General features: G+C 41.7%; 1 protein-coding gene across 3 annotated transcripts in view; it reads right to left on the bottom strand.

The window, feature by feature from the left end:
* Window positions 1–27,818, bottom strand: part of lama5 (laminin, alpha 5) — a 374,262-nt gene that overhangs the window by 140,640 nt on the left and 205,804 nt on the right. For 2 of the 3 annotated variants that reach the window (XM_072242339.1, XM_072242358.1), the window contains 11 exons: window positions 27,201–27,247; window positions 21,694–21,793; window positions 21,443–21,495; window positions 20,851–20,956; window positions 18,112–18,214; window positions 15,895–16,051; window positions 14,144–14,279; window positions 9,751–9,893; window positions 6,906–7,012; window positions 5,649–5,802; window positions 2,889–3,052 (listed from right to left, as the gene is read on the bottom strand). In XM_072242339.1, coding sequence (XP_072098440.1) covers window positions 2,889–3,052; window positions 5,649–5,802; window positions 6,906–7,012; window positions 9,751–9,893; window positions 14,144–14,279; window positions 15,895–16,051; window positions 18,112–18,214; window positions 20,851–20,956; window positions 21,443–21,495; window positions 21,694–21,793; window positions 27,201–27,247 — 1,270 coding nt within the window. Of the gene's footprint in view, window positions 1–2,888; window positions 3,053–5,648; window positions 5,803–6,905; window positions 7,013–9,750; window positions 9,894–13,742; window positions 13,873–14,143; window positions 14,280–15,894; window positions 16,052–18,111; window positions 18,215–20,850; window positions 20,957–21,442; window positions 21,496–21,693; window positions 21,794–27,200; window positions 27,248–27,818 lie in introns of all 3 variants that reach the window. The other variant, XM_072242347.1, reaches the window with a different exon arrangement.

Below are 27,818 nucleotides of genomic sequence, written 5' to 3'. Positions count from 1 at the left end.
CAGCCCCTGTCCCAGGACGGCGTAGCTTCGTATCCCACCACTAGTTGGGACTGGTGTGGAGAGGGACATTGGATTATCCCAGGAGTATCATTATACTTTAGCTGCTGAGTTCAAAACTCGTGCATTGAAGCTTGTCGAGCAATGAAAGTTGGCACCTAAAATTCTACAGCAGAATGCAGGTTGATCTGCAGCAATCCTGGGAATCAGCTACAGCAGTACGGTGTATGTCCTGGAAAGGGGAAAAACCAACATCTGGGATGGTGTTCACAGTCACCTTTATAGTGCTGCTTCACTACATAACCATCAGCACTGACCAAACTGTGATCTAATGTAAAGATGCTGCTTCAACTGGCGACGAGTGATTGGGCCTCAGATCTGAGAAAGAGGTACCAGTATTAGAGGGGGTCGAGAAGAAGAGGTTTATGAGAATGATTCTGGGAATGAAAGGGTTAACATATGAAGAGTGATTGCTTGCTCTGGGCCTGTACTCACTGGAATTTATAAGAATACTTTATACTTTATTGTCGCCAAACAATTGGTACTAGAACGTACAATCATCACAGCGATATTTGATTCTGCGCTTCCCACTCCCAGGATTACAAATATTAAATATTAAAAATATTTAAAATAGTAAAAATTAGTAAATATTAAAAATTTAAATTATAAATCATAAATAGAAAATAGAAAAATGGAAAGTAAGGCAGTGCAAAAAAACCGAGTGCCAGGTCCAGATATTTGGCGGGTATGGCCCAGATCCGGGTCAGGATCCGTTCAGCAGTCTTATCACAGTTGGATGGGGGCGGTGGGGGGCAGTCTCATTAAAGCCTACCGAATACTAAAAGGCCTAGAACTAGTGGATGTGGAGTGGATCGGAATCAACGTCAGAACCAGAATCAGATATAATATCACCGGCATATGTTGTGAAATTTGTTAATGTTATGGCATGAGTACATTGTGGGTCTTCAGGCTTCTGTACCTCCTTCCGACAGTAACAGTGTGAAGTGGGCATGTCTTGAGTGGTGGGGATCCATAATGACGGACGCTGCCTTCCTAAGGCACCACTCCTCGAAGATGTCTTGGATACTGCAGAGGACAATTCCAATAATGGGGGAAGTCTAGGACTAGAGGGCACAACTTTATAATAGAAAAATGTTTCCTGGGCCCGCTGGTGGCGCAATAACATTGGCGCCGGACCCGGAAGCGGAGGTTCCCGGGTTCGAACCAGTCGGATCCACTCCCGAGTACGCTTTCCATCCGTGCCCGGTTGAGTGTCGAGATCGCAACTTGACCTCGTAAAATAAAGGGAAAAATACTGCGAAAATGTCTGTGTGAGGAGTGGCGCGCCACACAAGTCTCTCTCTCTCGCTCCACGCCTTGTAAAAAAAAAAGCCATGAAAAAGACATCATCATGGACACACGCAGACGCACAGACTCGCACGCATGCATACGCCAAAAAAAAAAGAAAAATGTTTCTTTTAGAACAGAGGTGAGAAGGAGTTTCCTTAGCCACTAGGTAATAAATCCGTGGAATTTATTGCCACAGACAGCTGTGGAAGCCAAGACATATATATGATATAGTTGAGGCAGAGGTCGATAAGTTCCCTGATTAGTAAAAGATTACAGAGAGAAGGCAAGAGAATTGGGTTGAAAGGGAAAATAAATCACCGTTGATTGAATGGTGGAGCAGTCTCAATGGGCTGAATGGCCTAATTCTGCAACATATAAGGGTTCAGTGCAGGCATTTCTACTCTGAAGAGGTGAGACGATGAGCTGACATTGAAATAAATTTCACCCTGCTCCAAAGCTTTACACCTGACCTACTGAATTCGGCTAATCGGCATAAAACAAAGAACATCTACTTCACGAGGAGGCTTCCTGCCTTTGTTAAGTTCATTGAAATTACCCACTGCATAGATATAACAGGTAGACTGAGATCAGAACAATAAGGTGATCTCAAATCTAACCCACTTTGATGCATCCCCTTTAACCTGTCTGGGAGAACATGCTGAAGACAAGAGTGGACCTTTTGACATCTATTGCATGAGATGAGCAGCAAACATCTGCTACAATTTTTCAGTATTCACAAGTAGTTTCCCAGCCCATACCCAATTCATTTGCGTCCTATTAGTTTTCATTAGATATTTAGCCATGTCCAAGTTTCCAATCTAACTTCAAAAAGTAAAGATGAATCTCAAAAACCCTTTGAAACTACCACTCTCGGACCTCCATATAGCTCCCTGAAACTATGCTTCAGTATAAGACCAAAAGACATAGGAGCAGAATGAGGCCATTCAGCCCATCAAGGCTACCATTAGATGTTGGCTGAGTTATTATCTCTCTCAATCCCACTTTCCTACCTTCTCCCTGTAATGTTTCATGCCGTTACATTTCAACCTCTGCTTTAAATAACATACCCAATGGCTTGGACACCACAGCAGTCTGTGGCAATGAATTCACCACCTACTGGCTAAAGAAATTCCTCCTCATCACAGTTCTAAAGGGAAGATCTGTTCCATGTAGCCAATGAAAAGCCAGGCATAGCTTGGGCCCAGACAAGTGCCAATGGCTACATCTTTGATTTATAGAAAGTGATAGGAACCAAAAGGGAAGTTACTCAGGGTAAGAACAATCATTTTGAAGTAACAACAGTACGGTAAAAAACAACCTGAATCTCTCTGGATGTCATTGTGAACCACCCACATACCATACAATTGTTGACCTCGTTTGCCACACAAAACAAATTCAGCAATAAATTCATACTTAATTGCATAATGATAAACAAATAAAATACCTTTAAGTTTTGTGATTATTGCACCTTCTGAGAATTGAGATTTCTAATCTGATCAAAGGTGAAACAAAGCTTCCTGTTTTTAAGAAGTCATCCTTACCTGTATTTGCAATTCTGGAGCTCAATAAGAACACGTTGGTCTTGCCTTCCTAAATCATTTACAACAACACTGAGGGCCTCTCCTGAATCTGTCTCAGTTGTGTATTCAATCAGCACCACGTAAGCCCCGGAATGCGGGACCCTCATTTGCAATTGTACGTTAACCTTAAAAATAGAGGAAATTCGTCATGATTCATTCAGCTACTTCATTGCTTTCCTATTTATCATATGATGCTTGGCATTATCAAATGGAAAAGATGGGCAAAAACTGGTGAAGGGGAAGTTTGCAAGGAAACCAATTTCGGATCAATGGCGAACAGAATTTGTCCCCCTAATGGACACACCAATTTATTATGAGCTGACTGCACTACCTTACAGATGATTCCATTATAACTAAGTTTTTGAAAAGGAATTACTTGTATGATCACAGGCATTGAGCAAAGAAGCAAGACCCATTTTGTGCTTAATAAGCCCTTACGGATTCAGAGTAACAATAACTTTATTTATATAGCACCTTTCGTACATTAAGATGCAGCCTCAAAGTGCTTGACATAGATTGTAAAGGTAAGTCAATATAGACATAAAAACACAATACAAAATTAAAAATCATACTACTACTACTACTACGTCGACTCAGGCCTAGGAACCGGCGTTGGGCACGATGACAACTCTCCACTTCTCCCTCTCCCTCATCAGTGTGTTCAGTTCATCTACATTAGCTGCGCCGCTGTCTTAATCATAGCACAAACATTATATAGGATAAAATATAGTCCAATAAAGCAAATTATATATATGTAATCAACATCAACAGGCATTAAGTAATTGTATGAGTAGGCCAAATTTAAAAAGTAGGTTTTAATAAGCGTTTTGAAATGTTCCACAGAACTAGCCTGGTATATCTCAGTCGGTACAGTATTGCAGGTCTTTTGGTGCATAAGAGCAAAAGGCTACATCACCAGTTCTTATACACTTGGCTCTAGGAACACTAAGCAAACCAGTATTTGTGGATTAAAGGTTACGATTAGGGACGCAAGGGGATAACCACTCCAAGATAAATGGCGGAGCTAGGTTATTCAGGGCCTTATATACAATTAAGAGTATTTTAAAATTGATCCTGAAGGACACAGGCAGCCAGTGTAATGATGCCAAAACTGGTGAAATGTGCTCAGATTTTTTAAAAAATTAAGATTCTTGCTGCTGCATCTTATACCTTTCTTAGGCAGTCCTGACAAGAGTGCATTACAGTATTCTAATCGGTGAAAAACAAGGGTGTGTATCAATTTCTCTGCATCTTGAGATGTTATAAGAAATGGGACTCTAGCAATGTTTCTTCAACGGAAGAATGCAGTCTTAATAATATGGTTAATATGTGACTTGAAATTCAGGTCAGGTTCATTAATATGCTTCGTGGAGTTGAACTTGAACTGTACTGGATCGATTGCTAGAATGAGGCAGGTGCACCTGCGGCTGATTGATTGTGTGGTGAACCAACTGGGTCTCCTACACACAGGACCTTTTTCTCGAGCGGTCCTTCAAGTGTGCGTGCTTTCATCCCAGCATGCCTGGTTCATTGCTCCTGCACAGTAAATTGCCCAGCGTGTATCATGGCTAACACAACTCAGTAAAAACGTTTAGTACTTTTACTCCTTTGTTATTCTTGCTCTGCGCATACATAACAGTACAACAGTAAAATGATATGATCATTCAGACTGCAAGTTATTTGGTGCTAGCTGAATTATGGCCTGGATATCCTTCTTTTGGAGACAGATTAAAGCAAGGACTTGTCAGGAGGATTTGAAAGATACTCAAGCAATATTTTGAGGATAGAGGGGTTCCCTCAGTGCCCTGGCTAAAATATATTCCACAGTAGATAACAGTGAATCACAATATCTGGTCATTGTCAGTTTGCTCCAAGTGAGAGCTTGCTTCCCTTCCCACAGTGTGGCCATTTCAAGAGTACGTCAATGTCTGTCCTGAGGCTGTGAGTCCAGAATGAGGCATAAATCTTTTTGCTAATGATTGGTCATTAATCGTTACTAGAACAAAATGAGTAAAGGAAGATGAAGCATGAGGGTGAGAGGGTGAGGGGGAAGGGGTGAGGGGGAGAGGGTGAGGGGGAAGGGGAGAGAGGGGGAAGGGGTGAGAGCGGGAAGGGGTGAGGGGGAAGGGATGAGGGGGAAGAAGGGAAGGGGTGAGTGGGGATGGGGAGGAGGAGAGGAGTGAGTGGTGAAGGGGAGGGAGAGGGGGTGAGCGGGGAAGGGAAGGGTAAAGGGTGGAGGGGGAGGAGGCAGGGAAGGAAAGGGGAGGGGTGAAGGGGTGGGAGGAGGGGGTTGAAGGGAGGGAGAACTTAGTGGCGGAGGAGCAATCACAGGAGAGAGATATTTGCACTTGTTCCCCTGTCAGTATGTTTTTCCTATACCAGATTGTTAATTTAATTAATTTTCCATAGATAACAGTTAACCAATAACTCCTATTCATAGTGCGATATCCACAAGAGCAACCATCAAAAAAAACACTGAAAAATTACAAGTATATAAATGATCATATAAAAATACAAATAAGCATACTAAAGTTAAGCTACCGGAGAAATAACGATTACACTGTCCAATCTGACATTCTCACTCCTAGTTTGTTTGCATTGCCACCTGATTTATTTTGTTTGGGATAGGCTTCTGCTGTACTCGAAAAGAAAAAAATCCAAACACAAGCATTAGTGCCTCTTCACTAGTATCCCATTCCATCATTTCAGTATTATACTGACCTGTTTATCATTAAGGACAACCATTGATGGATGCCTAGGAGTTGGCTGTATCACTCGACACTGGGTACGGAGGTAGTTCTCAGTGGCACACATTCCTTCAGTAGCCTGCAGCGAGGGAAGGCCATCCAGGGAAAGATGTCTGTACAACAAGCAACTGCAGAGAAAGGGGTCAATCATGTCACCCATTCCCACACTCACTGGAAACTCTAATTCATCTTACTCTCAAAAAGCAAAGCAAAACCCCTCACAAATATTGCTACTCGGGGCAGTAGGGTAGAGTACCTGTTAGGGCAATGCTTTACAGCACCAGTAATTAGGGTTCAATTCCTGCCACCGTCTGTAAGAAATCTGAACTTTTTCCCCATCAGAGCATGGTGTTCCTCTGGGTGCTCTGGCCTCATCCAGCATTCCAAAGACGTATCCGTTAGTAAGTTGTGGGCATGCTACGTTGGCACCAGAAGCGTGGTGCCACTTGCGGGCTGCCCTCGGACTGCGTTGGTCATTGAAACAAACAAGATATTTCAATGCGTGCTTCGATGTTCATGTGGCAAGTAAAGCTAATCTTAAAAATAAATCTTATAAAAGCGTATTGAGTACATTTGAAGGGACCTGATCTGCCGAGCTCCAAGTTGACCTGACCTTTTGCCTGCACGTGGACCGCATCCTTCCAAATTCACCATCCCATCCATGTACCTGTCCAAACTTCTCTTAAATGCTACAATTGAACCCGCATCTATTACTTCCACTGTCAGCTCATTCCAGGCTCGCCCCACTCTCTCAGTAACGAGGTAGAATAACCCAGAACTTAATTAAAATCAAAACTTGCAGATGCTGGAAAACTGAAATTAAAAATGCAAATAGCTGGAAATGCTCGAGCAGTGGCTGTGGAAAGAGAAACAGTTAACTTTTCAGGTTGAACACCTTTCATTAATGCTGGGTCAATACTTATGCTAAACAAATAGATTGACTGATATTACTTAAACAGATCAAAGCTACAGTACATCCGCTAATCTTTACACATAATTTTGATTAAACTGGAAAATAAAGGACTGAAGTCAAATTGTCAAACCCTTAATTGGCCTTGAGCTCCCAGGTATCCAGTTTCTATCAAGACACTGTGACATTGAAGATGCGCAAATGGATGAAATGACTTGTATCAATTGAACAAAACAATTCAATAAAATTTTCAAGTGTTATTAGAACAAAAATATAAAATATCATCCTTTTAAAACCTAACAACTTTACTATCATACGAACTTCTGACTGATGTCTTGATGGCTGACTGTGTAGGTGCAGGGTTCTGTCACTTTGAGCTGAAGGATTGGTGCTTCATAGTAGGCACTGGGCAAAAGGACCAGGTAATCCTGCAAGATGAAGGAAAAATGCCTTAAGTGACATACAACAGCAGCATTTATTTTTCCACTTAAAATTTTAAGGATTAATGCTTGCCTTTTTAAAAAAATACTTTTCCTATTAGGATTGCAACACATGGTGTTCTTGGGTACACTGCATAATTGAAATATAACCAAGCTACACCAACCAGAGTACAATGAACCAAGGTATCACCTGATCAAACGGTAACAATTGTCGAGCAGAATCCCAGAAAATATGCAAAAACCTTTTGCAGACAGGGAGCGGAGAAGAGATTTAATCTAAATATGTACCATGCTAAACCCCGCTGTCTCACCACAAAGGAAGTTCAGACACTCTTAGTCCAGTATGAAAACCCATGAACAAAATTTCAACTTGAAGTTCCCAACCTTCGAAGGCTCCCAGTGCCTATTATCAATCCAAACATTTTGCCCTCTATTGCTCCTCAGATTTTAGCTTTGCCTTTTGTTTAGTCCATAACACAATCTTGCCAACAAAAAGAAACCTTTCATGAAGAGAATAGCCTTTCAAATTAATTCTGTTCATCTAGTTATTAACACAAATCTAAATGTTGGATTGCAACATGACTGGTCTGATTTTCACTAATCCCATGTCTCCTGGCTGATTTTTGCCTGGGGTGCTAATCTCGGATCTCACGGGAATGACCAGTAGGGGACACTTGATTCTTTACTGCTCTGCAATATTTCTTGTAAAATACAGGAGAAAAACAAAGATCTTACTTGAGGAAGCAAAGAGCTTATTTGGAAAAGATCCCAAATTCAAATTATAGACAGTGAAGATGAGAAGCAGCAGATTTTCCTTTTCTGATTTCAATTACTTCTCTTTGGAATCAAATAGGTTTAATAAAAGCAAACTAAGCAATGATTCAAACCTCTGTTGATGTGGACAAGAGCATATGCACTGCTCTTGTTCCTGAAGTCAATATTGAGCTCATTTGTTTTACTGTCACCTCCATTCAGGGCATCTATCAGTCCTTCCAGATGAGGCAACACTTCACCTGCAAATCTGCTGGGGCTGTCTATCGTGTCCGATGCTCCCAGTGCGGCCTCCTCTACATAGTGAGACCCATCATAAATTGGGAAAATGCATCATCGAGCAACTCCCCTCCATCCACCACAAGCAGAACTCCCCAATGGCCAAATATTTCAATTCTGATTCCTCTTCCCATTCCAATATGTTGGTGCATGGCTTTCTCTTGTGCCAAGAGGAGGCAACCCTCAGGGTGGAGGAGCAACAGCTTGTATTCCGTCTGGGTAGCCTCCAACTTGATGGAATGAATATCGCTTTCTCCTGGTAAAAAATTCTCCCCCTCCCTTCCTCTACTCCCCACTCTGACTCTCACCTACCAATTACTTCCTCCTGGGTCCCCTTCTCCTTTCCCTTCTCCTAAGGTTCAGTCTCCTCTCTTATCAGATTCCTTCTTCTCCAGCCTTTGACCTTGCCCATCCTCCTGGCTTCACCTATCACCTTCCAGCTAGCCTCCATCCCCTCCCCCCACCTTTTTATTCCGTCATCTTCCCCCTTCCTGCTCAATCCTGAAGAAGGGCCTTAGCCCAAAACATTAACTGGTTGATCATTTTGATAGATGCTGCTTGACCTGTTGAGTTTATCCAGCATTTTGTGTGTTTCTTGAAAGAAAGGTTATTGTCATGACACAGTATCACTAAACTCTCTATCTTCTTCTGAGGTGACTGTAGATTCGAACCCCTTTCACAGCTAAAGCAGCATCTGAAACCAAATAATCATTCAAGGAATTTCTGTAGTTAAATCTCATTTTAACAACTGAAAGTAGAATCAGATTTAAGATTGGGGCATTGAGCCAAACAGCAGTACAGATCAGATATTTTTCCAACTGGTAAATTATAAGCAGGAAGATTTTCTTTGTACTTAACACCTAAAAGCTTTTGTTGAAAGGTTGAGTCAATATAAGATTTGCACCCTGAAAACTCTAAGCACTGGATTTGACTGCCAATATTTACATTGGCACAACAAATTCTGAGTGTTTGAGTTGTAACAGAAGCTGTAAGGAAATTAGTGCTAAGTATTTTACATCCTCTCTAAATAGCCAACAGGGATAAAGGAACATTTACTACAACCAACCACAAAGCAAATAAACAGTGAATTGCAAGCAGAGGGTCGACTGCCCAGATCTCTCCTGTAGCTCTGCGGATTTGGCAGACAGCTAAGACCACTGAAAAATGTGTGGTTGCCTCAAGACATCAGTATTACGCTTTTCAAATGGGAACTTGGCCCTGAAGCTTCTTTGTAACCACTGCGGACAAGGAAGGGAAGCTTCTGGTCCAATTCTTACCATCCAAGAAAGGAGGGGCTGATCTGGCTCTCAGCAGAACAATGGGAGCTCACTTGTTGCTCATCAGTCCTCCCGAATCATCATTTTTTAAAAACTTTTTTTTAACTCCTGCTGTTGCAGGAGTTAACGAGGCATACTGTATATGATGAACTGATCTGAATGGTGCTGATTTTCACACGAAAGAAGTGGTTTTGTGGAAAACAAACTTTAGACATTTATTGCAATCAGTATAAAAGTAGTGAAAGTTTAATGCAACTTTATAGGGTGCTGCTTAGTCCGTATCTGGAGTACTTGGTGCCATTCTGGCCTCTATGTTTAATATTAGTATATACCAGCATTGAGAGGCTACTACATCGAGTCCAGCAGCATTAACTAAATCCACTACAAAATGTTTCTTACCAAGAGGATGTCCTCCGCTTCGATGACCACTGACCACACACCAGGGTTGAGAACAAAAGGTTCCACAAACGTATTCTGTGGCACGGTGACAAAGGCTGGCTCGGCACTGGGAGCAAAGATGATCTGCTTAGTCTGTTCCGAACCTGGGCATCAATACACAGAAGGTAACATTATTTCTGGACTATAAATAGATAAATGTCATTCATTAACACCAAAACAAGACAAGCCAAAGATGAGATATGCTGGGATACATCATCAGTGATGTAACCTGGGGACATCAGGTGTTTCGGGTCTTTCAACATCAGACACCCTCACCCAGGTGACTAAGTCAAAGTTGACTAGGGCCTGTCTTCTGTCCCAGCAGCATTGGTCCAAGGTTCACACCTCTTGGTCCACAGCCGTCTGGAGGCTTACTCAGCAGCCAATTTTATACAAGGAGCGATTTAATAATATGGACCTTTTCCAGAGACCTAATAAATTTATCAATCAAATTGAATGATCCAAGTTAAATCATAGAGGATATGAAGATGCCCACACCTCAACATTGGATAGGATGATCTCTGTATCAATGCTGTAGACAATTAACTTAGTTTCTGCACACTAGCAAAATATACCTCAAAACTATTTCAGATTTCTGACATCTGCAGTAGGTTTCTGTTGGATTATTACTCTGGTTCAATGAGCCAGCATGACTGAGAGGCCCCTTGGGTCACTGTAGATTAGCCATTATTCGAGGGGGCTCTCAACCTTTTTTCTGGCCATGGACCTATACCATTAAACAAGGGGTCCGTGGACCCAAGGTTGAGAATCCCTGATCTATTGTAAAAGTCCAATAATCCAGCACTCTTGGTGAAATGCTTTCCTTCTTCATTACCCAGCTCAAAGCCCATACTAACTACTAATCTTCAGTGAAGATGACTTCACAACATCAATGCTAATTGAAAATTTTTCTGTATGAACAAGTGTTCATTTTCGTTCCTTTCAAGTTTTTTTTAAACTGGATGTGTATGTCATTGGAGAAACTGGCTTTTAACATCCATCGATCTATGGCTTTGTCCCTGCTCAGCCCTTTCAGAAAGAAGTGAAGACTAAACTCATGACTGTGGGTTTGGAGGCACATGAATGTTTACAAGGATGTTGCCGGAACTTGAGAAACTGAGTTACAGAGAAAGGTTGAAGAGGTTAGGACTTTATTTCCTGGAGCGTAGAAGAATGAAGGGAGATTTGACAGAGGAATATAAAATTATGGTGGGTATAGATAGAGTGAATGCAAGCAGGCTTTTTCCACTGAGGCAAGGGGAGTAAAAAACCAGAGGACATGGGTTAAGGGTGAAGGGGGAAGAGTTTAAAGGGAACATTAGGAGGGTCTTCTTCACACAGAGAGTGGTGGGAGTGTGGCTCACTTTTGACATTTAAGAAAAACTTGGATGGGTACATGGATGAGAGGTGTATGGAGGGAAATGGTCCAGGTGCAGGCCAATGGGACTAGGCAGAAAAATGGTTCGGCACGGCCAAGAAGGGCCAAAAGGCCTGTTTCTGTGCTGTAATGTTCTATGGTTCCATGGTTCTATGAAGAACACAGTGAGCAAAGATGGTTGACTTCCTCCACTGGATATTAGTAAACACAGTAGTGTAGTGGTTAACACAATGCTTTATAGTACAGGCGACCTGGGTTCAACTCCCGCTGCTGCCTGTGTGGGTTTCCTCTGGGTGCTCTGGTTTCCTTCCACAGTCCAAAGAAAAATTGTCCCATGATTAGGTTAGGATTAAATCGGGGGGTTGCTAGCTGGCGCGGCTCAAAGGGCCTGTTCTGCTAACAATAATAAACCAAAATTACTTTCTGCTACTAATTCTAAAATTTTACTTCAAAACTATTTATCCTCCAAATGCTTTGATGAGATTTGAACCATAGATCATTTGTTCACATCCCCAGATAGATGTACAATTAATTTTAAGGATCTGACTGTAAGTTGTACCCATAGCAATTTATTTTAAAGGCCGAGGCTTACTGACACACGTTGGGCCAAGGTAAGTGCACTTACCCGATGATTGTGAACAGGGCAATCTCTGAAACCTTTCCAAATTAATAACAATTGGATGAGATGCAGTGTGGTTTTAAAAAAAAACTTGAACTAGGATGTAGACTATGGACATCCACTAAAGGAATAGATACTCCCATTGATCTAGATTCAGATTTATTCTGACCCAAAGGAACTCGACAGTCAACTCTCTGCCCAATTTTATCACTGAAGATCCTAAGACAAGTGATCACTGTGGTCCACTCTGGATGTGTCCATGCTTTCAATATTCTGTTTTTATCTCTGTGACCAGTATTCACATGTGATTTCACTAGAATACCAAACAGTTTAAAAACAAGTCTTTTTAGCTTTTTGATCCGAATACTGACAATTACAATATACTACTTCATGGAACTACAACAAAATAAAGTGAATGCCAGTCTGAAGGTGGCCACATTGTTGTTGGTTGACCAAAGGGTTTGTTTGTCAAAGGATTTTAAGAAGGTTCGTCAAGAAAGAGTGCAAGTGGGGAGCAAGATTTTCAGATTTGAGGTGACCAGGCAACCAAGAGTGGGACAGCCTGAGAAGGTATCCCAGGAAAGTAAAACACTGTGGAACGATTCAAAAAGGATGGCATGGTAGCGCAGAGGTTAGCACAACACTTTACAGTGCCAGAGACCCGGGTTCAATTCCCGCTGCTGCCTGTAAGGAGTTTGTGCGTTCTCCCCGTGACCACGTGGGTTTCCTCTGGGTGCGCCAGTTTCCTCCCACAGTCCAAAGACGTATCGGTTGGTAGGTAAGTTGGTCATTATAAACTGTCCCATGATTAGGCTAGGATTAAATGGGGGGGGGGGGGGGGGGGTGGCGCGGCATAAAGGGCCGGAAAGGCCTGTTCTGTGCTGTACCACAATAACAGTGATAAGAATTTGAAACTTGAGGCACTGGGGAGCGAGCATGAGGTGAGGAATGAGCAGGACCTGGTGATGGGGAGAATTTAAAAGTTAATATGTGGTCCAACATTCTCTCATACTTTCTTCAAACCAAGGAGGCTCTTCGGCCCATCAACTCTATGCTGGCTTTCAAAGTCTCAACCTGTACTAATGTTATGTTTATTTTATTGTGTAAGTTATGGATAACTTAAGGTTATGTAATTAATGTTTGTCACGTGTTACATTTTGAGCTGCTGCCCCCATTTATCTTCCCTGTGACCTACTCTCTCTCATATGCTCACTAATCCCCTCATTCCCCAACCAGACAGCTCCTCTAGGAGGCATTTTACTGCAACCAATTAACATTCCAACCCACGTCTTCCAGATGCTAGAAGAAACACAACATCCACTAGAAACCAATATGGTCATAGAAAGAACATGCAAATCCATACCCACAGCACCCAAGATCTGACTGAACTGGGGGCCTTGGGGTACTGTTAGGTAAAATGCACTCCCCCAAGTGCTTAGATTATTTTTAGAACTATGGGGAAAATAATAGATGGTATGTGTGGATTGTTACTTCATCTCAATCAGCCACAGAGTGAATGGTTATCTCCAATGAAAAACTGCTGAATGAGTACAGCTGAAGGTAGCAGAGATGGCTTCAAATCCACAAAACAATACATTAATGTCTCCTTCAGGATTAAAATAGAGGGAGTAGAGGGAACGAAGGATCCAATATAATTTTTTGGGATACAAATAAGCATCCAGTACCATTACTGAAGGATGAAAGGGACAAGGAGGGCTTGTGGGAGGTTACATTAGCAATGATTGTGGGGGGCAAAGATCTCAGGAATGAATAATGACCCATCGGTGACATTCTAAACTCAGATGGGTCCATTGCAGAACAGGAACCACCACATAACTATCACCACAAAGAAAGCACGACAGTGCCTCTACCCTCTTAGAGGTTTGTGAAGATTCAGCATTTCTTTAAACTGCCACCTTCTTTAAACGGCCAGCATTTACGTGGCTAAAATCTTACCTGTCCTTTGTCCCTGATAAGCTGCAACTTTGCCAAACACTGTGGCAGATCCTGCATTAATATACCTCAAGATGAAACGAAACAAATAAAGCTGCGAATCCATCACATGCATCGTTATTTTGACTCTATTCTGCAAAAATGAAAAGGAATTTGACAATGGTACATAGGTGTGACTAGGGCCACAACCAGCAAAGGAGACTCGTTAATCTCCATGTAATCGATGCAAGGTCTCACTTCCCTTGAAAGAAGCATCCACCTGCAAAGTACGTTAGCCTTGTCCACACCAACAAGCAACACCGAATAAATAAAGATGGGAGTGGATCCCTAGACTTACAGAACGAAAGGGTGAGTTACCAGCAAAGACATTTAAGGAGAATTTAAAAGGTCAGATAGCCACTTACAGTTCCCACAAGCATCAACATTTACTTCGCTGACCATGACCATTCCTTTCACATCAGTGGCTCCACGGTTCACGAAGCGGAAGACAATGCGAAACAGGTCAGGGGAGGTCACATTCACAGCCACAACTACCTTAGGCTAGAGGAGAGAGAAGCTGATGGGAGGGATAATCATTCCAGCACCTCACCGTGCAACAATTCTAACAGCCAGCAGCCCAACTAGACTAAGCATGCTTCAAACTAAACGTGCAAACATATCTTCAGCTGAGAGGCAATATCACTGCAAAATACAACTACTTGGATCAAATTCAAGCATTGTAAATGTATCACAAATATTTGTATACATATCTATTTTATATATATATATATATACACACACACACACATATATGTATGTGTATTTATATATATATATATATATATATATATATATATATATATATACACACACACACACACACAAATACTCACATATACATATCTATCAATGGTATTGAAAAATATTCACTCGCAAAAATATTCCCCAAAATTTGAACTAATCTCATTGAAAACATTTTATTCCACAAATATTGACATTTCATTTAAATATTGTGGCTATTATACTGTCCTCAAAGGCACATGCATCGCTCTCCAATCTCTTTTCCATCTCCCTCTTTACAGCTATACACGGACCATAACAGGAATCCAAAGTTACGAATCTGTGACCAAATTAGGATTGGGATATAAAAACATGCAACATGAATATGTCATTTTTCATTTGCACCAAATAATTTGCATTGAAATACTTTGGTGGTGTTTATGTGTGTATTGGTGCTGAGTGATCTATTGACTTTTTGTGCAGTCCCAGCATCTAACACTTCCACAGCACAGAAGGTGTTGAATAAAAAAAAATACACAACAACTTCACTGATTTAACCTTTCCCCATCAAGGTCTCAGTGCCCTCAATAATTCTATTTCTTGATGTTCTAACAATTAAATACTTTGAATGACAATTAATTGTTAATAGCTGATGAGAGATAATCATATCCAATAAAAATATTATAAACTGGTTACTTATTAATGAATGTTCAATCTTCCTATCCCAGTAAAGATTGACAAATAATTTATTGGAGTTTTCACTCCTTCGCTATTTGTAGATTACCAGAACATGATTCCACTGGCACTGGGAATTTTTCAGTACCTTGTCTCTAATGAACACAGGTACAATGAATGCTGCCAAACAACTTGCTCTAATGAACACAGGTACAATGAGTGCTGGCAAGCAATTTGCTCTTTGGTTGTCTTCATAAGATACTCACATTTTGGAGAGCTTGATCAGGAGTGGAATCTTCCCCTTGCTAACTTAGGAGTACTAAAACTAACTAGAAACTGCCTAACTCATGACCGACCGAGGTTCGAGTCTGAGGCCTTCTGGTAAAAAGTAGGCAACAATTTCCCTCTTTAAGCCACTGAAGGAGCCCAAAATCTGTTTTCATTGGACAAGCTGGCTCTTCTCTGGTGTTTCAGCATAAACATCTCCATGTCTGATTTTTTCCCACTGTTTTGGGTTGTGAAGAAGCCAAGACATGACTGAAGTTTTGAGCCACGTTTACCCACTGAAATGTCCCATGTGAAATTGCAACCATTCTCCAAGAGTTGTCAGAGAAATTAAACCATAAGCTGTTTGAAAAAGGTGTCCCAGAAACAAAACAGGGCAAAGAGCTAACTGATCAAACTCAAAGTCACTTCCTCATGAAGTGATCCTGTCACTTACCTGAATTGGAGACATCTGTGCATAACCTCGCCAGCTGAAGGTTTCAAACTCAAGTGGATTAAAGCCAAAACGAACAGCCCTCCCTTCAGGAGTTGTACCATCCTCGATCTCAAACCGAAGATGATGTAGATCAGGGAAGTAGTGATCTGGCTTTGCTCTTTAAAGAAAAAAAAGCAATAGAAGAGACTGGCACCAAAGATTTATTAACGACACAGTCCGGCAACATAGATTTGAGTCAATCCAAGTAGTAATTATTGTTTCACTGTTTCTTTTAGCTATTTCATTGAATATTTATTTTCTTCTCAGATATAGATATAAACAAATGGTAGGTAAATAGATAACTACCCAAAGAACTCTCAAATAGTATGGATCAGTTAACAGCAATACTACAATGAAGACAAAAACAGTGAATCACAAAGATAACTTCCTGGTAAACAAATTCCACCCTCACCCCTCCCCCACTTCCTCTATTCCCCACTCTGACCTTTTACTTCTTCTCATCAGCCTATCACTTCCCCTGGTTCCTCTCCTCCCTCCCTTTCTCCTATGGTCCACTCTCCTCTATCAGATTCTTTCTTCTCCAACCCTTGACCTTTTCCCACCCATCTGGCTTCACCTATCACCTTTCAGCTGGCCTCTTTCCCCTCCCTCCACCTTTTTATTCTGGCATCTTCTCCCCTCCTTCTCTGTCCTGAAGATGGTTCATGGTCTGAAACGTTGACTGTTTATTCTTTTCCATAGATACTGTCTGACCTGCTGACGTCCTCCAGTTGCCAAACACAGTCAAGACCCATTTTCACTTGATGTAGCAGGATACCCAATGTAATAAAAAGAAATTTGTGAAATACAACACAGCCAGGAAGAGTGAGAGAAACCAAGCAAATTAACTCTCCGAGGCTTTTGAATATATGGTTCAAATAATGTCAACTTGCATGTATTTGCTGAACTTACTTGATGTTAGAAGGATGACCTAATCACAGTTTTAATAAGGAAATTTTAAAATAAGAGGTAGAATCTATATTAAAAGAAGATGGGGGCACAATTTCAAAATTAGTGCTGAAGCACGATTTGGATAGTCAGTATTGTTGCCCAGAGTCAGACGGTGAGACTGACTTTCTAAGTAGAAACTGAGGACATGAAGGTTGAAGGCAAGGCCACCAATAGTGGTTGCATGCAGCTCCAGGTGCTAGAGGAATGGAAACAGTTCAGTTCAGTGAGATACCAGGGCAGCAACAGCCAATGTTCAGGAAAACTAAACTAAAATGAATACTCTTGCAGAAAATTAAAAGTCAGTGTGGATCTATTATACCCAAATTCTCATTTCAACCTCTTTCACATCCTCAGTCTGAATGACTAGATCAATGCCAGGATATCAAGCAGTGGCTAATCCCATGGTGATCCTGCAGAGACAGCAGGATGTGATTTAAAATGCCAACAGATAGAATGGGGGAGACAAAAAGCACTCTATGCAACGATAAAGGTGACAGGCTGGCCAGAGGATAGGGATTGGAGAATAATTATTTTTCGAGTTCAAGTCTCGTAAGCAGCCGCTGATCTCAGGAGATCATGGGTTTGCACATCTGATGGATTGCATCCTCTCCAGGGTGCAAGCCTGAGTGGGAAGATTTGAAGAACCAGCTGTTGCCCATGCAGTGGGCTCCCCCTCTCCACGTCACTGATGTATCCAAGGGAAGGGCAAGCGCTGATACAGTTTGGCACCAGTGTCATTGCAGAGGTTGCCAGAGTGAAGTTCTAAACAACATCAAAATGTCTTAGGGACCCCGGTTCCGGATTTCTTCCTCGGGGTTTACTCCTGAAGCTTTTCCCATGGGTGAGTTTGTCCGCAAGGCAGAGGAGGTTTAAAATCAGAGTTTTCCTTCTCTAGGCAAGCTGCCATCCAAAGCTGACGAGACCCACCTGCCCGAATTTTTCCAGCAGGAAAATATATGCAATCATTGATTATTCATTTAGAGGAAGACTGCGTCACAATTTCTAACGCAACTTAACCAGTTCCATGGTAATGGCCTTTCTTAAAGAAAACTCTGAAGATTATTGATTCAGGGATCCAGTAACCACCCTATCCTGTCACCTATGAATGTTCCTGAATCTGTAATAGCCCATTTAAGGCACAAATCCAACAGTTTCTAACTAATAATACTGCGAATGAATACCAAAAAGGGAAAACTCAAACAGAAGGGCACTGAACTGGAGGCTTACTGGTTGCATGTGCGCCCTTCGATATTCTGTCTGCAATGGCAACTCCCCGACAGCTCATCACACATCAAGCTACCCACAGAGCCTCCTATATCACATTGGCAACCTGTAGGCAAAGAGCATCCAAAACAAAACAAAAACATGAAGAGTTGACAGTAACAACGAAATCAAGGCACCATCTAAGAACCAATTTCATCACTAAGCAACTTGCATTAATTGATGAATGAACTTATTACCAAAGATGAGACCTATACTCAGTGGCGACTTTATTAGGTACACCTGACTAGTTAAGAATGCAAATTCATCTGTAAGCCACATTTTTAAATGAGTTGGTGAGCTATCTGATGTCAAGCTGGTATTTCTCTGTTTGGTTTAACACTACCTCTCAGACCTTGAGCTGAAGTACTTCATGCCTTGAATTTCTTTCTCCCATCAACAAATAAAGTAACTTTACATTCCAGGGATGTGCAAAGGTAACTATTTGCCATGGGGTATTCACACTGATCTAAAGTATTTCCATTTCAGTTCCTCTGCTAACACCAGTGAGAAACAATTGGATGATTTGGTTGAAGAGATAAGTTTCCGCATGAATTCCACTCTGAGACCAGGTGCTGAGTGGAGTTTTAGGGGACAGAAACAGGCCTTTCAGCTCAAATCACCCTGGCCAAACCAAATGTTAATTTGCCTGTGTTAGGCCCATATCCCTGCAAACCTACTCTGTCCATGAACCTGTCAGGATTTTTTTATAATTCTGGTTCTGCCTGTGGCCACCCTTGCTTACCCCTGCCCTCTCAGTGACTCCTGCTCAGATGTTTGCATCATGTGTACAGTTTAAAAACAGTCCAGGCATCCCTAGGAGAGGTCACCAGCCTTACAACGACCAGTGGCATCTACCTGTCACTTTGGTCAGACCAACTGGCCAGAGACTCATGATTGAGTGTTTGGTTACGTTGAGAAAGTATTCAAAAAACACGAGATCTTAGGCTTTATAAATGGAGGCACGGAATACCAGACCAAGGAAGTCACAATCAACCTTGTAAAACACTGCTCTATCCACAGCCAGAGGACTTGAGTCCATTCTCTGGTACTGAACATTGGGGTAAACATGAAGCCTTTGGGGAAAACATTAACATTAATTAATGTTAATGATCTGGCTGACAGAGCTGATGGCTTTGTGGCCAAGTTTTGTAGATGATACAGCGATAAGGCAAGTACCGTTGAGGAAGCAGGGAGTCTGTAGATTAGGAATCGGGCAATGACAGGTAGAAAAGGAATACAGTGTAGCAAAATGAATGGTCATGCACTTTGATAGAAGGAATAAGGCACAGGCTACTTTTTAAATAGGGAACAAATTCAGAAATCGCAGGTGCAAAGGGACTTGGAAGTCCTAGTCTAGTGCAGGATTCCTTAAAGATTAACTTGCAGGTTGAGTCAGTAGTAAGAAAGATATATGCAATCTTGACAATCATGTCAAAATTTCTGGAATATAATAGAATGGATGTAATGCTGAAACTTAATAATGTACTTGTCAGACCACACTCAGAGTATTGTAAGCAGTTCTGAGCCTGATATCTAAGAAAGGATGTGCTGGCATTTAGAGAGGGTCCAGAGGAGATTTACGAGAACGATCCTGGGAATAAAAGAGTTAACATACCAGGGGTGATTGATAAGTTCGTGGCCTAAGGTAGAAGGAGTCAATTTTAGAAAACCTAGCACATTTACTTTTCAACATAGTCCCCCCCCCAGATTTACACACTTAGTCCAGCGGTCGTGGAGCATACGGATCTTGGACCTCCAGAAAGTGTCCACAGATGGGTGATTGATAAGTTTGTGGCCTAAGGTAGAAGGAGATGAGTTATACAGCTCTCGTTACATGCATGTGCAGTTCAGCTCTTTGAGTGATTATGCAGAAAGTTTGAAGTTAATAACTCATCTCCCTCTACCTTAGGCCACGAGCTTATCAATCACCCCCGATGAGTTATTAACTTCAAACTTTCTGCATAATCACTCAAAGAGTTGAACTGCACGTGCATGTAATGAGAGCTGTATAACTCACCTCCTTCTACTTTAGGCTATGAACTTATCAATCACCCTTGCTGTGGACACTTTCTGGAGGTCCAAGATCCGTATGCTCCACGACCGCTGGACTAAGTGTGCAAATATAAGAGGGGACTATGTTGAAAAATAAATGTGTTAGATTTTTTAAAACTGACTCCTTCTACTTTAGGCCACAAACTTATCAATTGCCCCTCGTATGTGGAGCATATGATTGTTCTGGACCTGTATTTGCTGGAGTTTAGAAGAATAAGGGGAGGTGGGACTCCCATTGAAAGCTCTCAAATATTGAAAGGGCTAGATAGAGTGACGTGCAGGGGATGGAGAGTGGGGAAGTCTAGGCCCAGAGGGCACAGCCTCAGAATAGAGATGAGGAAGAATTTCTTTAGGCAGAGGGTGGTAGAATTCTTTACCACAGACAGCTGTAGGGGCCAAGTCATTGGGTACATTGAAAGCACAGATTGATAGGTTCTTGATTAGTAAGAGCATCAAAGGTTATGGGGAGAAAGGAGGAGGATGGAGTTGAGAGAGATAATAAATTAGTCATGCTGGAATGGTTGAGCAAAGGCAATGGGCCAAATAGCCTAATTCTGGTCCAATGTATCTAATAAAGTGGCCACTGAGCATATACTCATGTATCATAAACTTTAAAGAGATCCTGTCAGGCTGTGTAACAGGCAAACTCACCTTGGCATCCTAAGTAATTCCTGTTGCTGAGGTTATAGTATCCTGCTTTACAAGCATTACAATGTCGCGTGCAGACATTAGGCTTACAGTAACACTGGCCATCATTCTGCAAAGCAAAGCAGCAACATTACAGAGAGCATCAGGAAATAAAACTTTACACTTTGATGGCCAATATCTTCAATTGTAACATTAAAAGACAGAGCTTGTAGCACCAGTACTGTGACAATACAGTTCTCCAGGAATAGAGATAGAGAGAAAGAGGAAGAGAGAGAAAGAGAAAGAGAGAGAAAGAGAAAGAGAGAGAAAGAGAGAGAGAGAGAGAGAGAGAGATCGAGAGAGAGAGATAGTGGAGAAATAGAGATAGAGAAAGTGAGAGAGAGAGAGAGAGAGAGAGAAGAGAAGAGAAGAGAAGAGAAGAGAAAAGCAGAGAAAATGAGGCAGAGAGACTAGGTGACCAAGAAAGAGAGAATGAGCTTCCAAATAATAGCCTACATTTTGAGAAGATTGACGAAGACAAAGTGCATGAAGTATGAACAATCATATGAAATGATTTCTGAAGCTCAGCAAAGTGCACATGTAGCTTTCAACCAACCTGCAAGCACTCTGCAACAGCGTTTAATGTACCTTCAATGTGGCACTGACAGCCTGAAAATAAATGCACATGAAAACAGTCAGTAAAAGTCATTAGCACCATTCTACTAAGAAATTATTTAAAGTCCCTGCATTTTTAAGATTCTAGCCACAAATTAATTCAGGTGGTAAAATCTGTACAATAATGAACGAACGTCAACACAAAAATTCCACAAAACTGTTGCTGCTGGGGGATACAAAGAAATCTCTTACTGGAGCATCCCCAAGGGTTTTCTGGTGACAGATTCCAAAAAAGAGGCTTGCATTTATCACAGGCAGAACCTTCAACGTTTCTCCGACATTGACAGGCATCCTTGAAGGGAAAGAAAAGAGAAACATAACTAGTCAGTTATAACCCCTTCAGCAAATGTCATCCTAGCACATCATGTTTTGTTCTGCCCTTCACACTAGAAAAGGCCCAGAGTGACTCAAGTAGCAGCAGTACTATTAATGGATATGATTAAATATTCCCATTTCAGCCTGATACAGCTAAAAAGCACAACTGCTTCCAAGGTCAGTACAGTCAACAAAGATGTCTTATTGCGCTTAAACGAACTATCGCTGCTTAAAACGGACAGAAACACCACCAATTGTGTGTACTTTGTTTCACAGAATCCTGTTTAATCCCTCCCGTACCGAATGCAGCAATTCAGATCGATGGGTTCACTATATACCATCAGGATAGATCTATAGAGGTGGAGGAGTATGCCTCACGATCAACTCTTCTTGGTGCACAAATATATCAGTGCTGTCCCAATTCTGCTCGCCAGACATGGAATATCTAGCAGTTAGGTGCCGTCCTTTTTGCCTACCATGGGAATTCTCCTGGTCATTTTGGTAGCAGTACACATTCCACCTCAGGTCAATGTCAATCAGGCTTTAGATGATCTAAGCAATGGGATCAACATGCATGAAACAGCGCACCCTAATGCCTTCACCATTGTTTTGGGGGATTTTAACCAGGCCAGTCTGAAAAAATCACTAAGCAATTACCATCAACAGATCAGTTGCAATACCAGAGGAAACAACACACCGGACCATTGCTACACCACCATCAAGAATGCCTACCATGCTATTCCACGCCCTCACTTCAGGAAGTCTGATCACCTGGCTGTACTTCTACTTCCTGGGTATAGGCAGAGACTGAAGTCTGCAGCACCAGCAGTGAGGACCAAGAAGATATGGACAAGGGAAGCACAGGGGTGGCCTACAGGACTGCTTTGAATCGGTGGACTGAACTGTATTCAGGGATTCATCTTCGAACCTGGATGAGTATGCTGCAGTTGTTACCAATTTCATTAAAACCAGTGTGGATGAGTGTGTGCCTACAAAGGCTTACTGTACATTACCAAATCAAAAGCCGTGGATGAACCAGGAGGTATGTCATCTGCCTAAGGTTAGATCTGTGGCATTCAAGTCTGGCGACCCAGACCTGTACCAAAAATCCAGGTATGATTTGCGAAGGGCTACTTCAAGGGCGAAGAGACAATTTCGGACGAGGTTGGAGGTGACATCGAATGCACGGCAACTCTGGCGAGGTTTGCAAGACATTACTTCCTACAAAGCATGAATGGCAGCAATGCTTCACTACCAGATGAACTCAATGCCTTCTATGCCCACTTTGAAAGGGAGAACACAACTACAGCTGTGAAGAACCCTGCTGCACCTGTTGACCCCATGATCTCTGCCTCAGAGGCTGATGTCAGACTATCTTTAAAGAGAGTGAACCCTCGCAAGGCGGAAGGTCCAGAAGGAGTACCTGGTATGGCTAGCGGGAGATTCAAGGACATTTTCAACCTCTCACTGCCACGGGCAGAAGTTCCCATTTACTTCAAAAAGGAAACAATTATACCAGTGTCTAAGAAGAATAATGTGAGCTGCCTTAATGACTATTGCCAGTAGCACTCACATCGACAGTGATGAAATACTTTGGGAGGTTGGTCATGACTAGACTGAACTCCTGCCTCAGCAAGGACCTGGACCCATTGCAATTTACCTATCGCCACAATTGGTTGACGGCAGATGCAATCTCAATTGCTCTCCACACGGCTTTAGACCACCTGGACAACACAAACACCTATGTCAGAGTGCTGTTCATCGACTGTAGCTTAGCACTTAATATCATCATTCCCACAATCCTGATTGAGAAGTTGCAGAACCTGGGCCTCTGTACCTCCCTCTGCAATTGGATCCTCGACTTCATAACTGGAAGACCACAATCTGTGTGGATTGGTGATAACATCTCCTCCTCACTGACGATCAACACTGGCACACCTCAGGGGTGTGTGCTTAGCCCACTGTTCTACTCTCTATATACACATGACTGTGTGGCTAGACATAGCTCAAATACCATCTATAAACTTGCTGACGATACAACCATTGTTGGTAGAATCTCAGGTGGTGACAACAGGGCGTACAGGAATGAGATATGCCATCAAGTGGAGTGGTGCCACAGCAACAACCTGGCACTCAACGTCAGGAAGACGAAAGAGCTGATTGTGGACTTCAGGAAGGGTAAGGTGAAGGAACACATACCAATCCTCATAGAGGGATCAGAAGTGGACAGAGTGAGCAGTTTCAAGTTCCTGGGTGTCAAGATCTCTGAGTATCTAACCTGGTCCCAACATACTGATGTAGTTATAAAGAAGGCAAGACAGCAGCTATACTTTATTAGGAGTTTGAAGAGATTTGGCATGTCAACAAATACACTCAAAAACTTCTGCAGCTCCATCTTGGGTACTAGCCTACAAAGTACCCGGGACATCTTCAGGGAGCGGTGTCTCAGAAAGGCAGCGTCCATTATTAAGGACCTCCAGCACCCAGGGCATGCTGATTTCTCACTGTTACCATCAGGTAGGAGGTGCAGAAGCCTGAAGGCACACACTTAGCAATTCAGGAACAACTTCTTCCCATCTGCCATTGGTTTCCTAAATGGACAATAAATCCTTGGACTCTACCTCACTCTTTTTTTAATATACAGCATTTCTGATTTTTGCATGTTTTTAATCTATTCAATATATCTATACTGTAATTGATTCACTTGTTTATTTATTATGTTTTATTTTATTTATTATTATTTTTTTCCCTCTCTGCTAGATTGAACTGCTGCTGCTAAGTTAACAAATTGCACGTCACATGCCGGTGATATTAAACCTAATTCTGCGTGTCAGTTATCAGCAAGTGTGGGAGTCCCACATAAATTCAGAACCTCCACAGTGGAATTGCTACTTTGATTACAAGGTCCAAGCATATAATAATTCAAATTGGATACGGATGCTTTGTTGCACTGGCTACTGATGTTGCGAATTTGAATTGATTTCTGGATTCTAAGCCCCAAAGTAAAATTTTGTTTCTTTTGCTTACTTGGATGTCACAACAGGTTGTTGATAAAAACTACCACAAAAAAGCAGCTATTTCCTGTTTTTGTTTCCCTGATAATAGTGATTTAAATTTATGTAGTATTGTTAACACAGTCAAGCCTTGCAAGTTCCTTTACAGGAGCATGCACCCACGATCAAATTGAAAATGGTGAGGCAGCTCTGAGGTATTAACTGGCATATTCCTGCTTCTATTTTATTTTTTGTGTTCATTATCAAATTAAGTTTGACATGGAGCCCATATAGCCAAATATTCCAACAGATGACCAGCAGGTTGCTCAAATGGACAAGTTTTAAGAAAAACAAAATCCTGCTGGAAACTGAAATATAGACAATTTGTGCTCAAACTGTGCGCACAGCAGTTTCAGATGAAGCTGAGAGGGAGATGGATCAGCCATGATAAAATGGTGGAGCAGACTCGATGGGCCAAATGGCCTGATTCTGCTTCTATATCTTAATGGTCTTCTGAAGAGTATGGGCCTCAAATTATAGTTCAGTTTCTCTCTCCACAGATGCTGCAGCAAGCATTTGCAGCATTTTCTGTCTTTATTTTAGGCTTTAAGAAGGATCTTAAAGGAGGACAAGGAGAATGGAAATAACATTTCCCCAATATTCCCCAATGTCAATATACATTTTCCATTCAGAACTACATGATTTGCAGCAGCTTTTCACACACAGAGGGAAGGATTGCAATCTTGGTGTGAACACCTCATCCATAATGGAAAGAAATGCTTTCCATCTCTTTAGAGTCATGAGAAGTCAGTTCTATTGTCTCCACCTACGAGTCTGTAATGCTGCTGCAAGCAACATGATTTGAACTCGGACCTTTTAAACTCAAGAACAAATAGCATAATGCGTTCAATAAATAGCACTTAAATATGCTCAATAATAATTACTGGCTCACAACTTATCCATATCCCTTTTTGACATTCTAGGTAAGGTTGAGATGTAAAGAGATTATGAAAAACAGGGCTCTTGCTTGATGCTCAATGCAGTTTTGTTGGTATTTCAGATTTCCAGCATCTGCAGTTAGTTATGCTTATCTACTGCCCAAAAGAGATTCATTGGGTTCAGGTTGTACTTTTTGTTGGAAGACCTGGGTTCCGGTTGGATTGGATTTTGCTACACTGGCTCAGCAAGACTGGTTTAACATGGTTGATATTGACGTATTTAAGGTGGTGGCTCAGTATGGTCGGAAGAAGATTATTTAGTTTGGATCTGGCTTTGGTTTGATTGGGTTGCGTTTACCACCTTAGCAGTCCACAAACTAACAGAGAGGAGCCAAGTAACCAAAAGCACAGTTTATAAAGACAAGGTATCCTGCAAATACTAAAATTCTTCAGAAGCACACACAAAATGCTGGAGGAAGTCAGCAAGTGAGGCATCAATGGAGGGCAACAAGTGTCGATGTTTCCGACTGAGACCCTACATCAGGATTCCAGAACTATTTATTCCCCCTCCATAGAGGCTGCCTGACTTGCTGAGTTCCTCCAGCATCTGGTGTGAGAAGGGCCTATTTTACCAAAATATTTTCTGAAACTTTAAACCCCTCCAATTGATTCTGCTTTATAGATTAAGATCCTCGTTGCTGCACAGAAGGAAAATGAAAACCCAAATGTCACAAAAGAGAAGATTCAGTGCCTCTGCACGAAGAGGAGGAAGGTTTCCTTCATGAGCAATCCACCAATGATAGTGTAAAATTAGTTTTATCAAAGTATTTCAACAAGACCTGCTCCAGCTGTGAGGATTAGTATTGAAAGGAAATCCTTCCTAATGTATTAACAATGCGATTAAAGTACAGCATCTGTTCATCTTCCCCATTTACCCTCGTGATCTAAAGGTCATCGTTTAAGGGGATCCATTTGTTTAGTTGCAGTTAAATACTGTACTGTGCAAAAATTTTAGGCACCCTAGATGTTTTATGTGGTTTCAGATGGTTGGGCCTCTATGGAGCCCCGATCTCAACATCACTGAGGCAGTCTGGGATTACCTAGAGAGACAGAAGCAAGCGAGACAGCCAATACCTGTAGAAGAACTGTGGCAAGTTCTCCAAGACGCTTGGAACTACTGTACCTACCAGCTGATTTTCTTATAGAACTGCACTACAGAATAGATGAGATTTTAAAATCAAAGGGTGGTCACACCAAATACTGATTTGATTTTAGCTTTGGTTTTTACTGTTTACTGCTCTTCATAGTAATTTTTTTTGGTATTTAGAATCTTTCCATTTCATTATGTTGAAAGCATCTTTGCTTTACAGAATTTTTTTACATGTGCCTAAGAGTGTTGCACAGTGCTGTACATAAGTCAATGGTTTAACATACTGCAATACGTGTTACTCACATCATTGGTGGAGAGAGATGTAGAGCCAGCTGGATCACAGGAAGCCACTACAAATAAAAATCAGAATACAGTAAGGTACCAGGATAATGCTTGTTGAGCTGATAGTTTTGCGTTACCAAGCACAGTGTTTACACCACTGGATTTGAGCCTCTTGTAGGATGTGATATGATGCTCTGTAACTACAAGCCTGCACGGTAGTGTGGAGGGTAGCACAACACTTACAGTACCAGTGATCCGGGTTCAATCCCGCTGCTGTTTGTAAGGAGTTTGTGTGGGATTCCTCTGGGTGCTCTGGTTTCTTCCAACATTCCAAAGATGTATGGGTTAGGGTTCGTAAGTTGTGGGCAAGCTATATAGGTGCCAGAGACATGGTGACGCATGCCGGCTGCCCACAGCACATCCACAGACTGTGATGGTTGCTACACGCTTCACTGAATGTTTCAATGTACAAGTGACAAATAAAGCTAATCTTTATCCTTTTTGTTAAACAATGACAAAGATTATCCAATTTCTAACTAAACCAAGACCGCCAACAATGATATCAATGTTAAGTATTAAATTCAGAAGCACTTAAGAGAAAAAATAGATGGCACTTTCAAAACAAAGATTACATCAGAG

Source organism: Mobula birostris, chromosome 2 (assembly GCF_030028105.1).
Source record: "Mobula birostris isolate sMobBir1 chromosome 2, sMobBir1.hap1, whole genome shotgun sequence".
Taxonomy (NCBI): Eukaryota; Metazoa; Chordata; class Chondrichthyes; order Myliobatiformes; family Myliobatidae; genus Mobula; species Mobula birostris.
The sequence above is the reverse complement of the archived record's forward strand: the minus strand, read 5'-3'. Positions and strand labels throughout refer to the sequence as shown.